Here is a 19,445-nt window from a genome sequence, read left to right as displayed (position 1 = left end):
ATGCCAGAGCAGTCGATGTCGAAGGCCTCCTGGACTCCATCATTGTGGGAAGATACAACGCCAACTCAAGGAGCGCCACTTTAAGGCGCGCAGCTCTATTTTTTCGTGTCTGGTTGGAAAAGTGAGCGCAGTCGCAACAGGACTCAGGTTGATGAGACTCTCCCAGACAAAAAATACACAGGGTGTGATGGCCAGGTGGAGTACGTTTACGGCCACAACCCTTGCACCGGTTAAAAAAGCCCCACTTCTTCTCCATAAAAATAAACAATGAAAGAAGAAAGAAGGGGGGGGGGGAACCCCGAAGGCCACACTGAGGTAAACCGGCAACTTCCCCCTCAGTTGTAAAATAAAGTTTTTTAAAGAACAAACAAAGAAACACTGAAGAAAAAAGGATAAAGTGAGGAAAAATCCGAAGAGCCGTGAGGCAAAAGCCAAAAAAAGAGAACCGATCAGACCGACGAGAAAGAGGTCTTTCCAACGCAGTGGTAAGAAAGGAACTGGCGGGATGTCCGCACCCTCCCCTCTGGGCATGCGCGGTGGGGTTCCTGCGCATGCCCGAGGTCTGGGCGCGAAAATCCGGTAAAAGAGCTTGCTACAATGCCTATCGATCCAGCGCATGCGCACTAGATCCCATGGGTGTGAAGCACAGAGACCACAACGAAGATCTAAAATGTACAGAAGAAAAAGTTGGTACAGAGTAGGATCTAAGAGAATGAGTGGACAATTGGACGAGGGCCAATGTGGTGTAGTGGTTAATGTCAGACTAGGATCTGGGAAAGCCAGGTTCGAATCTCCACTCTGGTGTGGAGGTCCCCCTCTCAAGTGGTGTTTTAGCCTCACTTGTCAACTTCCAGCTTCCTTCCCTGCCTACTCTTTTCACTCAGTTCTTCTTCCTGGCAACTTGCCCATATTTGCATACACAGACAAATCCAGCCTGCCTTATTTATTGTTTCCTTCCACTTTCTGCTTCTCTCAAAAAAATAGAGATGCTAAAACAAAACATCTGGGGAGAGTGGGAAGACAGGACTGAGTCTTAACATTGCAGAGCAGATAACACTTGCACAGCTGTGATGTGAGGCTTCCCAAACACAGATCACTGTGACTGTACACCACTGCGCCTTTCAGTCTCCAACACAGGAAGCTTCCCATCTGGGATAGCCCTGAGTGCAAGGGGGCTTTCCTGCCCTCGTATCTGATCTCGGAGAAACTTGATTTCAATCTGTTGCATTTCGATTATCCTCTCCATTTCCTCCTCTGGATTCAGCCGCAGGATACCTGGACTCTGATGCCTTTCAGGAGAGGGAGCTGGAAGAAACAGAAAGTCAAATTGTTTGATGATAATTGCAGAAAATATTTCTGGGAAATGACCTAGAACAAGGGTATCCAGAAATGTAACAGAAAAGAGACAAGGAGAATATGGATTGTCTCATACTTAGTAATGGGAGGATGGGCCATGGCTCAGTAGTAGAGCATGTACATGTGGAAAGTTTATTTCTGGGGTCGTGGGACCTGCATGGAGTAATAACTACCCAGGTTAGTAGGCAGCAGTGAGGAGGGGGGAGGAATTGCTCCCTCCTTCCTCTTCTGTTAATGGAGTTCTGCTGACAGAAGCAGGAACAGCAGTTTTGTCCACCCCCCCCCCCCAGGGCCTTATACCAGCAGACAAGAGTCAAAACTGGGCTGTATGGTTAAGGGATAACTGCAAGAAGGGGCAAACTGGAAATTTAAAACTGGCATTGGCTCACCCATGGGCTCACTGCTTTAAAGTGGAGCATTGTATGAGGAGTTTGGGGAGCTAACACTGATCAGTGTTGCTGTTGAGGAATCAAAAGCCAAGTGGTCCCTGCAGTGCTGGCAGAGCTACTGAGACCTGACTCTGCTTTCCTCTAGCCACCAGGGCAAGAGGGCCACTGGGAAATGTCATTTACGTTACATGGCCAGTCTGCCCCTGTTTGCAAGTTCTACCACAACAGGGCTTCATACTGACTCCCATTTTATGTGTATCACCACCATAGATATCAGTGACATGGTAACAGCCTTGGACAAATGACTGCATTTTATTCACTACATTACACTGTTTCACTGCAAATCTCTTGATGGTAAATATACTCCATAGATGTGATTCAAGTGCATAAGATACTATCATTAGAACAGTATATCTGTATTCATAGTTGTGCTACTAAAGTGACTGAATATTTGCATTAGTAAATAATCTGGTGATTTAGAATCAACTGGATTTCCATTCTGTAGCTCAAAAGCTTGTATGTGCTCATCCTAGCATATGCTGATTGAATATGAGACATCATCGATTTCATATGTCAGAAACTCTAAGGAAAAAATGAAAGAGGGAGAGAAAGAAGCATTTCCTGTAAGCAAGTAAAGGACAAGAGGCGAATAACTACAGTAATCACCTGTGGAGTGTCCAGGTAGCTTCTTCCGTTTATTAAGAAGTCCTAGTGTTGACTGAAGATCATGGACTTGAGTGCGAGTGACCTTCAGCTCTCTCCGCAATTCATTGATTTCCTTAATGAGGCTCACATTTTCCTGTAGGATCAAGGCACAAGACATCCGGAATAATTTTTTCTACAGCATCCCTACAGATGCTGACCTGATAAGCAAAAATGTGGTGATAAACTGTATTTACAAGGGCAAAGGATAACTGGAGCAGATGAAGCAGGGTTTGAAGGAATGAAACAACTGACCGCGCCTGTATGGTCTCCAGACCTACCAGGCCTACAATAACATCTTCTCCAACCAATAAATATATTGTCCTCTGTTCCCTTTCTACCCCTACCATCCCTTCAAGAGACACTAGATATTCTAAATCCAGATCTAGAAATTATTGTCAGGTTGGGGGGGGGGGTGTCTCTGAATATCCTGGGAAAGTACAAAAAGGGTCTATATAGAGCATATTGAACCTTCCCCTCTATAGCAGACTGCAGGTGTGAAGCAGTCCTGTTTGTTCCCGTTCTCATACCTGCATGATGCGCACATAGTCTCCACGATGGAGCTCACTTTCCTTTATCACCTTCTTCTTCAGTGTTGCCAGGTTGTGCTCGAGATGTTCTCGCTGCCTCGTGTATTCCTGGTGCAGGTCTGTGTCAACACCCACAATTTCCACCTGGATAAAAAAGGGAAGTGAACACAATAGAAGTGTAGAGGTTTTGACTCTCCCTCCCCACTGAAGTGGTGCTTAAGGGTTAACAACGTGGGTAGTTAAAATTACTGAAGTGGTTATTTGCACCTGTAGCCTATTTGTTGTTGGGAACAGACAGATTCCCGTATTCTCCTTGAACCATCTTTATTGGTTCAAGGTAGTGGTGAAGTTTAGGGATGTTTTCCAATTAGAGCTCCAATTAGTAGGATTGTGAGAACCTGTGAAGGAAAACCCTGACATCACCCTTTGAGAAGATTTATCTATACATGCCATGTTGTGGGTTAACAGAAGTCACCTGATTTGAAGGCTACAAGAGTATAACTGTAGTGGGTCAGTTGGTTTTTTTTTTTAAAAAAGGCAGGGTACTACAGTTAACATGGTTTTTGTGCCTTGCTTTGTATGTTGGAACCCTATTTTTTTTGTCCTGGATTCCTTATGGATGTTTCTTAGTACCCACCTTGCAACTGAGAAATCTTCAGGTGTTATGTAGTTCCAAGCTAGTTTAGTTGTTTTTCTTCAATACTGAAGTCTGAAAATTTATACTATGTTTTTAAAAAAAGCTTTTCCCCATTTAAATAAACACTCTTCTTATATTTTAACTGATATGGTTTACTTGTAGTGCAGTAACATCCTGGAACCTATGTATTTTCTGGCAGGCTTGCCAGGATGTTAGAGGTTATTGTATTGTTTGCTTGGTTTGAGTCAGTACAACTACCCAGGGGAAGCAGTTACTTCCAAATAATAGTTTGGACTTCAATGGCTTTGGGGTCCATTACAAGGAGATAAGATGGGGAATTTCTGCAGAAAGGAGAACTCGGACTCACCATATCTGCCTTCTGAACGTACTTCTCATAAATATCCCTAATGCTCTCCTTCAGTTTCTTAGGCTCCTGGATGAGGCCCACACAGTTGTGAAGATCTGTTTTAAATCGCTTGATAAGTGCTTCCATGTCTCGCTCCTGCAGGCAAGAAGATGTTTAAGCTTGATTCATCAGAATACATTGTTTGTGGGTTAGACTTCCTTGTTCTGGTCCCAGTGGAGTCTTGGCATACTGTCTACAAGATACATTCCAGCCAAAGGGCACCCAGCTCATAGAGACAATGGTAGATATGGCCTTGGATATTCCCAGCCCTCTTACTCTTAATAAATGAACACTGAGCCAATTCACATATGCAAGTACATCAATTGATATCCCATCACTGGATAACAGCTCAGCATGTGTGAATCGCCTTCTTCTACCAGGAAATGCAAATACCAGGCTCAGTGGAAGAAAAATACAATTTGAATTACAGAACTGTAAAAAAGAAAAGGGAGCTTTAAAGGCCATTGACTATATTTGAGGATAAGACTCGCAATAATAGGTTTAAATTAAGGGTGGGAAGGTACCAGCTGGATCTTAGGAAAAACATTTTTACAGTAAGAGTTGTGCAACAGTGGAATCAGCTGCCTCGGGAGGTGGTGAGCTCCCCCTCACTGGCAGTCTTTAAGCAGCAGCTGGACAAACACTTGTCAGGGATGCTCTAGGCTGATCCTGCACTGAGCAGCGGGTTGGACTAGATGGCCTGTATGGCCCCTTCCAAGGCTGTGATTGTATGATTCTATATATACCTGAGCCTGCAAAGGACCAAAAATAGCCTATTACTACTGATAATAGGTGTATTCATTTTTAAAATATAAGACTACTTTGTTACTCAAATATACTCAATGAAAATAGTACATTTAAAACAAATGAACAACTGACTATTAACAGCGGTGGGATGTTATAAATACTAATAGTAGATCAGGATTCAGACATCATTAGCATACAAATTATATCCTTTTCATACCAGCCTCTTTAGTAAAAGAATGTTCATGTGTTTCACATTACCCAGAACTCTTATAGCAACTAATATCAGCCCACCCCACTGATTCTGTATCATTGTTAATAACATAATCCCCACCTCTGTGCTCTCACCACTCCTGCTAAACAAACCTTCTGCATCTCTCTGTGCATCTCCCGGTCTGTGGCTCTCAACTTCAGCCGCAGTTCTGCAATGTTAAGTTCTTGCCGTGTGTTCTGCTTGTGGAAACACTCCAGTTCTCCCTCCATCTATACAGATGCATGAGAAAAGATACAACTGTAAAGAAGACCTGTGATCCCATCTGACCTTCAAGCATACTGAGACGCAGAGCTGCTCACCTCCTGAATCTGCTCCTTCATGGCTTTGATATCATTCTCTCGTGGCTCTATTTGCTTCTTCAATTCCTTTATCTTGTAATCTAGTACAAATTTGAATTTTTCCAGCTCCTGGTTTTTCTTCTTCAGATCATAAATTCGCTTCTCCTGGGACACATAAACAGGCACATAAGTGAGAAGTGTCTGAAGAGAAACAGGGACCTTACACACCCTCATCCTTATTATCAACAGGGGTAATGGGGTGAGAGAAAAGTGATTTGTGTGGAGCAATGTCATAAGGAGGGACAGAGGCCCAGATTAATATCTAGCCTGGAAGACAAGAATACAGAGGCCTTGTTTACACAGCCAGGTCTTTTCTGCCAAGTAGAGATGTGGGCACCAAAACCAGCTGGGGATGAAGGGGTGAAACAAACAGAGCAGGTACAAAATTAACCTCCCAAATGTCTCACCTTGTCTTGAATTGTCTCATCCCTTTCTTGAATCTCCCTCTTCAGCCCCAGGATATCCTTTTCTAAGGCCTTAATGACTCCTTGCAGCTTTTGCTGCTCTGCCTTCAAGCCCTCAATGTCGCTGCTGCGCTCTTCAATCTCTTTCTGGAGACTGTTGAACTAGTGAGATATACATAGGATATCTGCCAGGCTGGGAACAGTGATCAAATGTCTCATCCAGCAACAGCAATATACAAATTGCCAACAAGAACAAACCAAAACTCCAACAAGTCGGGTCGCTTTGTACAGCTAAAAAAAACTACTGCTCTAATAGATAGCCATATGACACCAAAAAGTAGATTATCAGCCAGTGAATTCAGTATTGACAAACTAGAGATGGAAACTGGGACATACTCCAGAGCAAAGTAAGACTGACTGTGAAAGCAAGCATGAAAACTTGACAGATATTCTCTGGGGATACGCTTTCAATATGAGGCAGATAGATCAAATTTTCAGAGCCTGTACATAATTTCTCTCAAAAATAATGAAAGAGGGAAGAGAAAAGTATATTAAGAATTACTTGGGTCCTACAGAAAATCAACAGGTTCATTGACTGAATGCATAGAATAGATGATGGCAAATTCTGGGTTGGATCCAGTGGAAAATTTCCGCTAACAGACAGGCAGGAATCTGAATCAGTTCCCCCCTCTTGCAGCAGATTTCTGGCTCCCCACTGATGCTCTTCCTAGGGGTCCCGTTTCCCAGGAGCAGCCTTTCAGGGGCATTTGGGGCTGCAGTGGGAGGGGGACACAGAGGAGTTTTGCTTTGCTGACAGAAATCCCTTCCACCAGTGGATATTTTGCATGGGATCCAACCCAACTGCTCTGTGCCTTACAGAACATTCCCAGGGAAAAACTCTAGGTGACTGCTGTTCTCCTGAGTTTTGTTGTGTATGGGCAGCACATGGTTCTGTTTCGCTCTTGATGCTTTTAAACAGTGATGGGCAATGGCAGTGGGGGAGTGATCATTTGGATGGGGTCTACTCAACTTTAAAGACAGGGTGCACAACTGAGGGTTTTTGTTGGATTCTGCATTCCTGTTGGCTTCTTAGGGGGCAGCAGTGCCTAGGGGTGTCTTTCACTGACTTACTGGTGATCCAGCTCTAATTCCTTCTCTCAAGTAAAGATTTGGCCTCAGTCATCCATGAACTGGTAACCTCCCATACTGACTGTTACATGGGGCTGCCTTTGCAGATGGTTTAGAAATTAGTGAAGAATGCTGCAGCTCACCACCTCTCAGATATGAGCTGCAGGTAGCACATTGCTCTGATTCTGGCTCAACTGCAATGGCTTCCTATTTGCTTCAGGATCTGTTACCTCTAAAGCCTTACATGGTTTCAGACTAGTATACCTTAGGAATTGCATTCTCCCATGTATATCTCTTCACTCCTTTCAAGTTGTAGGAGAAGTGTTGTTCTGTATTCTGTGTAGGTACTATTATAGCTATGCTTTCGTGTCAATGGAAGTGTATTTTCTAGCATTCTACAGTGATTGGATATGGCTTTTCTTCACTGTTGTAAATTTACTGATATTTCTGTGGTTGTGCTTTTAATACAAATTGTTGATAGACAGTGGATTTTAAATGGTAGCTTTTTAATTTTACGTTTGCCATTGTTATGATTTATTGTTGCATCATTCATGTTGTATACTGCTTCAAATACCTCTTTCTTGGCAATGGTATATGAATCTTCAAGTAAATAAACAAACATAAACCATGTGAGAAAGCTGAGCATACCTTCTTCCTCATTATTCCTGTCTCCCCCTTTAGCCGCAAGTTGGATTCTCTTTCCTCCCGAAGCCGCCTCTCATATTTAATTTTAATGTCTTGAATTTCTCGATCTTCATCTTCTTCAATCTGTTTTTTGGTTTCCTCAAATTCCCGAAGCTGCTGTCTTGCATCATCCTGAGCCTGAATGGTAGGAAGGGCAAAAGAAGGAGAACTGAAAGGAGCTTGAACAATCCTGCTGTGAATCAAGGTGAACTTCCAGGGTAGAAAACACACCCACACCCACCCTTAGGTGATTTGTACTAAAGGAAGCAATATGCTGTCACACTGCTGGAGACCTTAATGACTGATGTCTAAGGATAAAGACTCCAGTTCAAATAGCTGAATGTATTACCACATTGCCAAGTGCTTTTAACTGCTACTGCAAGTCAGAAGACCAGGAAACTGATACTGTCCCCAGCTCAGTACTAAAAGTACTGAGTACTGAGTAAAAAGGTAAAGGTTCCCTTGCTCGAAAGCCAGTCGAATCCGACTCTAGGGTTGCGGTGCTCATCTCCGTTTCCAAGCCGAAGAGCCAGCGCTGTCCGAAGACGTTTCCGTGGTCATGTGGCCAGCATGACTAAACACCAAGGCGCACGGAACACTGTTACCTTCCCACCAAAGGGGTACCTATTTATCTACTTGCAATTTCTTGCTTTCGACCTGCTAGGTTGGCAGGAGCTGGAACTAGAGACGGGAGCTCACTCCATCTTGCGGCACACTTGGGTCTCAAACTGCTGAACTACTGACCTTCCACAGCCTGCAGTTCAGCGTCTTAACCACTTGAGCCACCGCAGCTCCGTACTCAGTACTAAAAGGAACATGGGTTATGGAATGGTGATTGCCAGCTGTACTGAACCACTGAGAGCTAGTATGGTGTAGCCATTAGCATGTGAGAATAGGACTGTGTTCAAATCCTTACTCATCCAGGAAGCTCAGCGAGTGCTCTTGGGCCAGTCTCAGACTAACATATTCACAGGGTCATGCTGAAAACAAAACAATGGGCAGGGCAGAAACCTCACATACTCTGTGCTAAGCTGCTTGGACAAAGGGTGGGATAAAAATGTGATAGACCAAATGTGGTAGATAGAGATAGCCACTTTGTTATGCCATTCCTGGGATGGAAAAATGAGAATATGGAGCTGTCAATCACTTTAGAAAGGATTAATTAGCAAGTTTGGACTAGTATTTGTATGTGCACTGTTGTATGTGCGAAAGTGTGACTGAAGCGATCAACTTTGTTTGGAAACTTTGTTTAAACTTAGATCTAACTGTAAAACCTGCTGGGTAAGATCTTTCTTTAACCATTGCACTTTACACACATTACTGGTTGGCAAAGGATGACACTAGTTATGCAGCAACTAAGAGTGTAATTACATGATATGCCCAGTGCATGTCGGGTCATGGGTTCATGGCTGGACTCACATTCAGATGTAGATAATGGGAACTCACCTAAAAAAAAGTTTGTTCACTCAGTGCTGCAAGGGATTGCTGCAAGGGGGAAGAAGGAGCTTCCATTTTCCTTCCCACCCACCCCACTTTAGTCAGCCAGAAGGAAGCCTTTTCATTCCTTTTTGTATGCAGCACCAGAGAAAAACCCAACACTCTCCCTTCTGGCTGGCAAAAAATGAGGTGGGAAGGAAAAGGGAAGTTCCTTCTCTCCCCATGCTCACAGCACTGAGTGAATGAGTGCTTTTTAAGGTGAGTTTCCCCGATGTATGTCTCCCTGTGAGTCCAGTCCAGCACCTGTGAGCTGGCACATGTCAGGCGTATTGTACAGCCTGGCCCTATGTGCTGGAGCTCTCTCAGAATTAGGCCAGCCTACCCAGAGAAGGATTTCTAACCTGGAAGAGGAATATGTACAGAAATGTGAGAAATTCTGATACTAAGGAAAGAAGGTCAAAGATGTGGGAATTCTATTTTTCCTGTTTGCTCTCTGCTTCATTATCAGAAATATGAATTTCTAAGCACAGAGTTAGATCTCCACTGACTTGTGAAACATGTATGTTCTAGTTGGGCTCAGTCTTTTGCAATCTCTGTGGGCCCCAAGAGGATTCCTGGCTTGATTTAGCTCCAACTGAAAACAAAGTACCTCTTCCAACAAGGTTGTTTTCTCAATCAGCTTTGCTTCATAATATTCTGTCAGCTCTTCCAGTGCCTGGCTCTTGTTCTCTTCCATTTCATGCAGCTGCTTCTCATACTCTTCCTGCATTCGCTGGGATTTCATTTGCAGCTCTTGGTACTTTTCATATTCTAGCAACAGTTTCTGGTTGTTGCCAGATTCTGACCAGAGGAGAAAAAGAAGAAAACACTACAGAGCGGTATGGTATAGTGCCTCTCTGGGCACTGTCTTTAGCTTTCAGGAAGCAACAAGTGAGCACTCTTACCTGCCCCCCCCCAATCTGTTGGCGTTTGCTGTTGTGGGGTCTACCTGACTTCACTCTCACCCACATTTCTCATGGATCACTACTAGCTTGGAAGCTATATTTATGTGAATCACGTATTTATATTTACACAAGAATTTCCAGTCCAATAGTTTTGGCTTTTTAGAGCTAAACCGTAAGTGTGGGAGAAGCCCTCCTCTCCTACAGGAACAACGTAAGAGAATCCTATATACTGATGTTTTGGTTATGGAGACAACATCATTTGTGAAGTCTTTCCAGTCAATTTGATCAGCATGACAGGCTGGAAAGAACATCAAGCTAAATGATTGGTTCTGGGTGGTTTGAATGGACAGGATGCTTTGAAGAACCCCCAAATTATTACACTTTATTTCAGACCATGTCTGCACAAGCAAGTACTCTTTGCATCTTTCTTTATTAGGTCTTCCCTTCCTTCTCAACTTCACTGGCATATTTAAAAGGTAAAATTAATCAATTCTGTTTACAGCAAATTATTCCCAACATGGCTGTTGAAATTCAGATTATACAGTGACTTTTTCAGCACTACAGATTAAATACAGATGAAACTCTGAAGGGTTTGCTTTTTTCATTTTCTTTCTTTCCCTTTTGTCATGAGGATCAAAGCCCTTTCTTACATCTCAGAGGAAGTATTTATTTATGGCTCTCCTAACCTAAGTCTTGCACCTCCCTTGACTGCTTCTCCATTAGTTCTGCAAGCTGATCCTGGTGCTGTATTTCCTGTTTTTCTTTCTCTGTTTTTAAAACCTGAAAAATACAGAGATGACAGCCTGTAAATCCTACAAGAGCTTGGATGATGGGAAAGGACAGGCTAACTGAAGAGAGATGCAACAGCACTAAGATGCCTTGGCATTTGCCATTATCCCTTGCCTGGTTTTTTGTTTTCAGCGATTCCATTTCCTGGATGAATTTCTCAGTTAATTCCTTAATCTTTTCATTATAATTCATGTCCTTGAGGCGTAGCTGGTACTCATTTTCCATTTTTAGCTCCTCTACACGAGTTTTCAGTTCTAACATGATCTGAGTCTGCAGAGCAAGGGATTATAGGAGTGTTAGCGAAAGATGTCAGTGAATAAATATTCAAGAATAATAATTACCACATGAAATAAAAAGAGACTTATGTGGATACTTGTGTTGGAAGTGTTTTACAGGATTCTCACATTACATGATGACAGGTACATGCAAAAAACTTTACTGTGGCATGTCAGCCAGCACATGTGTTTCTGAGCATATATATCAGACAGGCACACAAGAACGCAAACATGCTTTGCTGCTATGTCACATGAAGCCACTCTCAGAGATCTAAAGCAATATGGCTGAGGAGCTAAGCTTTATTTATTTAATGTAAACAAATATAACCAAATACAAAGCCAACATTCAGCCAAAGATCCTTCTAAAACAGTTCACCTTTCACCTTGTCCTTAACTGCTAAAAGGAAGGAACAGCTCTCATGTTCTCTAGCAGCCTATTCCAAAGGGATGGAGCTGCCACAGAAAACATTCTGGCCTGGACTGAAGCTGCCATCCCCTTTCTTAAAGAAAGAACTGAAAGCAGGCCCTGGTGAGAAGACCATGGGATCTTCCCCTACATGTGGAAAGAGGCAGTTCTTCATGTCTGTCATACCTCAATCTTTCACTTTAGGCTTTGTTCTAGTAACCTCTCTGTTTGGGTAATGGTGCTACTATATGAAGATCTGGACCATACTGAGATTAATTGATATTCAGACATTTTCTACTTGAAGGATATTGTGCAGTTGTGAATGCATATGGGAGATACCCAAAACAGTACTCATGCTCTGCACTAACCTTCTCCTCCATGTCTGTTCTAGTGATCAGCACTTCATCAGAGTATGGCACATCTCTCTCCCTTTTCAGCCCTCTTCCTTCTTTATCATATATTTTCCAGATAATCATACAGCCATCCTCCGCAGATGTTAGAAGGAACTGGTCATCAAAAGTTACAGACATCTGGGAGAAAACAAGAGACATATTGAACTCTGAAACCTCCCTGGAAGGCCAGATAATGAAACTGAAGCTCAAATACTTTGGCCACCAAATGAGAAGGGAGCACTCACTGGAGAAGACCCTGATGCTGGGAAAGATTGAAGGTCAAAGAAGATGGGGACGGCAAAGGATGAGATGGTTAGACAGTGTCATGGATGCAACAAACATGAAATTGAGCAAACTTCAGAGGACGGCGGAAGACCAGAAGGCCTGGTGTGACCTGGTCCATGGGGTTGTGAAGAGTTGGACTCAACTGTGCGACTGAACAACAACAATGGCTTCCACATGTCATTCTTTGGCCATAAAAAATATAAAGTACATGCCTTTTTTTTTAGACTGGATACCTGCTGTACTTGGAGAACCGGTACATGTTTCTCTAGGGCCCTGGATCTCAGAGAAAGAACAAATTTGAGAAATGTTTCCAATGGTCTATGTGACCCCTGTTTCTATGGATGCTGATTACCAATCCTGATGGAATTCTTAGAAACTTCCCGCCACTAAGGGTATTTTAACAACATGGCTTCTGTTGCCTGTGACCTGTATAGTACCCTCTCCATGGCCTTGGAAGAGTAGTCCACATTCCAGTGCTTTGGCCACAGCTGGCATTAGGTTGCTACAACAGGGCCTATAGTCCTAGCTCAACACTATAGATATGAAGGCAGCAGCCTTGGAAAATTTCAGTGTGTTTTAATGTGATTTAGGAATGAGGAAGTGTTCTTGAAGTATATCATCAAGCAAAAGTTCCTGATATTGCTCAGCTAGCCAATGCCAAAGCTTCATTTGCTTTACACCCCTGGATCTTTGAGCAAATTGCTTCCAAGGGACTACAGAACTTGCAATGAGTGCTGCCATACACATGTCCACTAGAGGGACTCAGAGCACTTTCAGTGATAGTTTTTGCCATGCCCATACAGTTTGCAGGAAAACTGGACTGCTCATTCACTCTGAACAGCTTAATCAAAACTGTCAGAGAAGGGGTGACTGGATCCTTAGAGAAAACTTCGATGAGACCTGAGTTTGGCCATTATAGGCCTGTTCCTCTCTTGATAGCAAGGCCACTGTTGCTTGCTGAAGAGAGGCAGAAGATCATCTACCTAGAAGCAATACTCCCTCTAAGCTGTGGAGTCTTTGAGCAAAAATTCCACTTTGTGAGCTACTGGAATTAAAGTTGTGAGCGAGCGATTTGGCTACTGCATAAATTAGTTTGTTCTGGAGCCATCCTTCTGGAGCTAAGGCAAAAATGTGTGAGCCAGAGGCTAAAAAACTGTGAGCCAGCTCACACTAACTCAGCTTAGAGGTAACACTGCCTAGGAGGAGTGGTCAGGGAACTGTTGCTCATCTCCTGGTTGCTTCTCCCTCTGAGGGACCTCTCGTTCTCTGTGACTACGAGTCTGAGTCAGTTGCCTGGTACTGTGTGCCAGAATATAGGATATAGTTTAAGGGAGAGTAGAGTAGGGTTGCTACTACAGAGAAACGCTGTGGATTGGGAGCTCCATAGGGAAAAAAGTCTCTGTAGAGTTAAGCAGGACTAGAACTGGTAGGATCCAGTGGATATCCTCCTAGTCATTTAAGAGCCTTGGGTTATTCCAAAGCTAAATCTGAAATCAAGCAAAGGATTTGGAACACTGAACTTCAGTACTTAAGTGCTGCTGCAAAATACCATCACTTCAGGAACAAGAACTTGGTCTTATCAAAGTATTTTGCTAATCTATTGATTCCCAAACACAGGATAGCTTTCACTCAAGCCCATCTCAATGTTCTTCCATCTGCTTTATTAGAAGGGAGATACTGTGGTGTACCAGTTCAGGAGCGTGTATGCCCTTGTGCTCCTGGGCAAATTGAGAAGGCTGAACAAGTACTGTTGCACTGCCCCTTCTATAATGACCTTAGATGTCTTTATTACACCCATCCTTTCCAAAAAAATCCCAGGAAGACTGGAAGAATGGTATATCTCCTTTCTTCTTGCAGACCTTGAGTCTGAAATCTCAGACAGAGTAGCCAGATTCTGTGCAGCTGCCAGAATCTGAGGTACAGTGTTGATTTAGTGTCATGTATTTGCTTTTTTCTCCCTCATGGATTGCTGCCTTGACACGGCAAGGGGGCCTGCGTGGTTCAATGAGGCTGTGGGCTATGTCATGGAAGGCCACCCAGGACGGACAGGCCACAGCAGAGAACTCAGACAAAACGCAATCCACTGGAGAAGGAAATGGCAACCCACTCCAATATCTTTGCCAAGAAAACCCCATGGACAGTAGCAAAAGGCTAAAAGATATGATGCCAGAAGATGAGCCCCTCAGGTCGGAAGGTGTCCAATATGCTACTGGGGAAGAGCAGAGGGCAAGTACAAGTAACCCCTGAAAGAATGAAGCAACTGTGCCAAAGCCAAAAGGACGGTCAACTGTGGATGCGTCTGACGGTGAAAGGAAAATCTGATGCTGCAAAGAACAATACTGCATAGGAACCTGGAATGTAAGGTCTATGAAGGTAAGCTGGATGTGGTCAAAAACAAGATGGCAAGAGTGAACATTGACATCTTGGGAATCAGTGAACGGGAATTTAACTCAGAAGACCATTTAAATCCAGCACTGTGGCCATGAATCCCGAAGAGAAAATGGTGTGGCCTTTATAGTCAACAAGAGAGTGAGAAAGGCAGTAATGGGATACAATCTTAAAAACAACAATGATCTCGGTCTGAATCCAAAGCAAACCATTCAACATCACAGTAATCCAAGTCTATGCCCCAACTACTGACGCAGAAGAGGCTGGAGTGGACAAGTTCTATGAAGACCTATAACACTTCCTACAACACCCAAAAAAGATGTCCTTATCATTATAGGGGACTGGAATGCTAAAGTAGGAAGTCAAAAGATAACTAGAATAACGGACAAGTTTTACCTGGGAGAACAAAATGAAGCCAGGCAAAGGCTAACAGAGTTTTGTCAAGAGAATACGCTGGTCATAGCAAACACCCTCTTCCAACAACCTAAGAGGCAACTCTACACATGGGCATCACCAGATGGGCAACATTGAAATCAGATTGATTATATCATTTGCAGTCAAAGATGGAGAAGCTCTATAAAGTCAGTAAAAACAAGAGCTGGAGCTGACTGTGGCTCAGATCATGTGCTACTCATTGTAAAATTTAGGCTTAAACTGAATAAAGTTGGGGAAACCACTAGGCCATTCAGGTTTGACTTAGATCACATCCCTGATGAATATACAGTAGAGGTGAAGAATAGGTTTAAGGGACTAGATTTGATAGACAGAGTGCCTGAAGAACTATGGACTGAGGTTTGTGACATTGTACAGGGGGTAGCAATCACCACCATCCCAAAGAAAAAGAAATGCAAGAAAGTGAAGTGGGTGTCTGATGAGGCTTTACAAATAGCTGAGGAAAGAAGGAAAGCAAAAGGCAAGGGTGAAAAGGAAACATTTACCCAACTGAATGCAGATTTCCAGAGAACAGCAAGGAGGGATAAGGAGGCCTTCCTGAGTGAACAATGCAAAGTAATAGAAGAAAACAGTAGAATGGGAAGGACTAGAGATCTCTTCAAGAAAATTGGAGAAATCAAGGGAATGTTTCCTGTAAAGCTGGCCAAGATAAAGGACAAAAACGGTAGGGACCTAACAGAAAAAGAAGAGATTAGGAAGAGGTGGCAAGAATACACAGAAGAACTATACAAGAAGGCTCAGTGTCCTCGATAACCACGACGGTGTGATCGCTGACTTCAAGCCAGACATCCTAGAGTGCAAAGTCAAATGGGCCTTAGAAAGCGTTACTAACAATAAAGTTAGCAAAGATTATGGTATCCTTAAAAAGTCCTAAAAAATGATGCTGTTAAAAGTCCTAAAAAGTGATGCTGTTAAGGTGTTGCACTCCGTATGCCAGCAAATTTGGAAAACGCAACAGTGGCCAAAGAATCCCAAAGAAGGGCAATGCCAAGGAATGCTCAATCGCACAATTGCACTAATTTCACACGCTAGCAAGGTCATGTTCAAGATCCTACAAGCTAGGCTTCAGCAGTATGTGGATAGAGAACTATCAGAAGTACAAACTGGGTTTCGAAGAGGTAGAGGAACTAGAGATCAAATTGCCAATATTCACTGGATTATGGAGAAAGCAAGGGAGTACCAGAAAAACACCTACTTCTGCTTCATTGACTACGCTAAAGCATTTGATTGTGTGGATCACAACAAACTGTGGAAAGTCCTTAAAGAGATGGGAGTGCCAGAACACCTCACATGACTCCTGAGAAACCTGTATAAGGGTCAAGAAGCAACAGTTAGAACCGAATATGGAACAACTGATTGGTTTAGAATAGGAAAAGGAGTACAACAAGGATGTATATTGTCACCCTGCTTATTTAATTTATATGCAGAGTACATCATGCGAAATGCCGGGTTGGATGAATCACAGGCCGGAATTAAGATTGCCAGGATAAACATCAACAATCTCAGATATGCAGACCACTCTAATGGCTGAAGTGAAGAGGACCTAAAGAGCCCCTTGCTAAGAATGAAAGAGGAAAGTGCAAAAGTGGGCTTGAAACTCAACATCAAAATAACTAAGATCATGGCATCCGACCTCATCACTCCTTGGCAAATAGAAGGGGAAGTCATGGAAGCAGTGACAGACTTTATGTTCCTGGGATCCAAGATCACTGCAGGGTGTGACTGCAGCCATGAAATTAAAAGATGCCTGCTCCTTGGGAGGAAAGCTATGGCAAACCTAGATGGCATAATAAAAAGTAGAGACATCACCCTGCCAACAAAAGTCCATGTAGTCAAAGTGATGGTATTCTCAGTAGTAATGTATGGCTGCAAGAGTTGGACCATAAGGAAGGCCAAGCACCAAAGAATAGATTATTTTGCATTATAGTGCTGGAGAAGACTCTTGAGAGTCCCTTGGACTGCAAGGAGATCAAATCAATCAATCTTAAAGGAAATCAACCCTGACTGTTCCCTGGAAGGTCAGATACTGAAGCTGAAGCTCAAATACCTTGGCCACCAAATGAGAAGGGAGCACTCACTGGAGAAGACTCTGATGCTGGGAAAGATTGAAGGTAGAAGAAGAATGGGACAGCAAAGGATGAGATGGTTAGGCAGTGTTATTGATGCAATGAACATGAAGTTGAACACACTCCGGGGGATGGTGGAGGACAGGAAGGCCTGGCGTGATATGGTCCATGGGGTCGCAAAGAGTCAGATTCGACTGTGCGAACAACAACAATTTGCTTTTTTATATATCTTAATGGAAGTTTGTATATATATTTTGATAACTTCTCTATTGATATTTGTTTTATTCTGCGGGTCCACAACCATAATACGTTATTGACTTGAGAACTAGTAGAGCCTCCATACACTTGAATGGACAAAAATTCTCTGCTTTGATTGACAAGACTCTACTTGCAGAGCAAGTGGGAAGAATGACCCAGTCAGAACAGTCCTCTACTGATAGTGAACTTCCCTGAACTCATTCAGGTTCTCAGTTGGGATGGGAGTAACAAGGGTAGGGGCAAAGGTTGGGGAGCTTCTGGATGGAACTCATTCTCACTACTTGCTACAACCTGAGTCTATAGTGTCTGGTGACTACAAATTCCCATTACATGCCTTTAAAATATGATAAATACATACAAAATTGGTATGATTGAACACCCATCTTTCGCTATCCTAGTAATATCAGTTGTGCATCTCTACATTAGCAGATGCTGTAGGCTGAAAAAAAGAAGAGATACACAAAGGCCAGGGCAATCAACATGACTAGAGGCTGATGTGTATATTTGGCCTTTACCTTTGTGACTGGACCATGATGGGCTGGATACTCATTGAATTCCTTATGCATAGGCAGTGGGTACTTCATGGACCGGATGGCCCCTGAAGAGGTTCCAGTGAACACCATGCGGCCAGAATGAGATACCACTATGCAAGTGTAGGCAACATCAAAAGTAGGCACTTCCCGCAAGATCTGAAAAGACAGGAGACACACCAGGTTCAACAATATTGTGTCTGATTCCCTGAGTAGCAAGCTACAGTGCAAACATTTATCTGTGGACTGGAAAACAGCTGCACTGTCACAGAGGAGAAAATTGAAATGCAAATGTAACCAGCACTATGTGGAACAGGTAGGCAACCTCAGCCACTGAGTTATGGGCCCCAACACTGGCTTCATTTTTGGAATAGCATCACTTTCTCCCCCTATGCCATTTGCTATCATTCTGCCAGCATTATGGGAGCATGAACTCACTGAAGAATCACAGATCTCCTTGATAGTATGGTCAGATCCAACAGCAAAGATAATTTTTGCATCAGATGATATCGCCACTCCACTGTAGCTGCATGACTTGAGCACACACTCAGTCTCCCTCTTGCCATTCTGGAGGTTCCATTCATAAACTGCTCCATCTGTGCCACAGGAGATCAATTTGTAGTCATCCATGCTCCACACGACTGAGCGCACCTAGGAAAATAATGAGCATATACATGAAGCCCTAGCTCTGGACCATTAGCCACAAGAGTCACTGTTTGTTCCTTGGATTTACTAGTGCAGGGGTTCTTAACCTGGGGTCCATGCTCCCTTAGGGGGTCCATGAATGGACTTCAGGAGGTCCATGAACCAGGCACAAAAATTGTTTTTTTCTCTGATTTCCTTCCTGTTACTTTGAAAATTGTCTTTATGAAAACATTGTTAATAATTATGTTATTACAGCAATGTTTCACTCCAAACAAATGTAGGAGGGCATGAGATGCTACTGTAATGTTCAGGTAACCTACCATCATCATCATCGCCTCACTATGACATTTTTTTCTGGGGTGAGGGTCCATAGCTTTCATAAGATTCTCAAAGGAGTCTGTGACCTCAAAAAGGTTAAGAGCAACTGTACTAGTGGAAAGTAAGTTGCTCCACGATACAATTTCTTCTGCTCTGGACTTTTTGTTCTCTCGAGCAACTGGTATGAACATTTTATGACAGCACATGCAAATGGCAACTGGGGGGGGGGGAAGATTTATAAATGAAAGACAGCTTTAGCCTATAGGCTTCCCAACAGGCTGAAACTTCTGCATTAAATTAACCAAGATCAATCTGGATTTGTTCACCAAAGATACATAACGGATACCATATGCCAGTCTTTAAACTTAATAGATCATTGCAAATATTTACAAACAGAAGCTCTGATTTTGTCACTTAATGCCGAAAAGGCGTTTGACAGTGTTGAAATTCCATATCTTAAAACTGTTCTGCAACAGATGAACTTTGGACACAAGTTTCTGATGGCCATTCAAGCACTTTATTCTGACCCTACAGCACGGTTACTGGTTAATGGTAAATTCTCACATAACATTAATCTACAAAGGAGAACTAGGCAAGGTTGCCTCCTCTCACCTCTTTTATTTGTTTTGGCCATAGAGCTATTGGCAGAAGCCATCCGGAAAAATCC

At 43.0% G+C, this 19,445-nt stretch overlaps 1 protein-coding gene across 1 annotated transcript in view; it reads right to left on the bottom strand.

Moving 5' to 3' along the window:
• Positions 1-938: 938 nt before the first annotated feature.
• The window catches only part of CFAP57 (cilia and flagella associated protein 57), a 32,640-nt gene continuing 14,133 nt past the window's right edge, over positions 939-19,445 (bottom strand). The window contains exons 9-22 of the mRNA XM_015406570.1: positions 18,254-18,466; positions 17,801-17,974; positions 11,812-11,973; positions 10,877-11,032; positions 10,660-10,753; positions 9,679-9,869; positions 7,557-7,730; positions 5,784-5,942; positions 5,338-5,481; positions 5,131-5,247; positions 3,982-4,116; positions 2,978-3,121; positions 2,412-2,544; positions 939-1,305 (exon numbers count right to left, since the gene is read on the bottom strand). Coding sequence (XP_015262056.1) covers positions 1,094-1,305; positions 2,412-2,544; positions 2,978-3,121; positions 3,982-4,116; positions 5,131-5,247; positions 5,338-5,481; positions 5,784-5,942; positions 7,557-7,730; positions 9,679-9,869; positions 10,660-10,753; positions 10,877-11,032; positions 11,812-11,973; positions 17,801-17,974; positions 18,254-18,466 — 2,208 coding nt within the window. The 3' untranslated portion in view covers positions 939-1,093. The remainder of the gene's footprint in view (positions 1,306-2,411; positions 2,545-2,977; positions 3,122-3,981; positions 4,117-5,130; positions 5,248-5,337; positions 5,482-5,783; positions 5,943-7,556; positions 7,731-9,678; positions 9,870-10,659; positions 10,754-10,876; positions 11,033-11,811; positions 11,974-17,800; positions 17,975-18,253; positions 18,467-19,445) is intronic.

This window comes from Gekko japonicus, unplaced genomic scaffold, assembly GCF_001447785.1.
Source record: "Gekko japonicus isolate JY-2015 unplaced genomic scaffold, Gekko_japonicus_V1.1 scaffold115, whole genome shotgun sequence".
NCBI classification, from domain to species: domain Eukaryota; kingdom Metazoa; phylum Chordata; class Lepidosauria; order Squamata; family Gekkonidae; genus Gekko; species Gekko japonicus.
The sequence above is the reverse complement of the archived record's forward strand: the minus strand, read 5'-3'. Positions and strand labels throughout refer to the sequence as shown.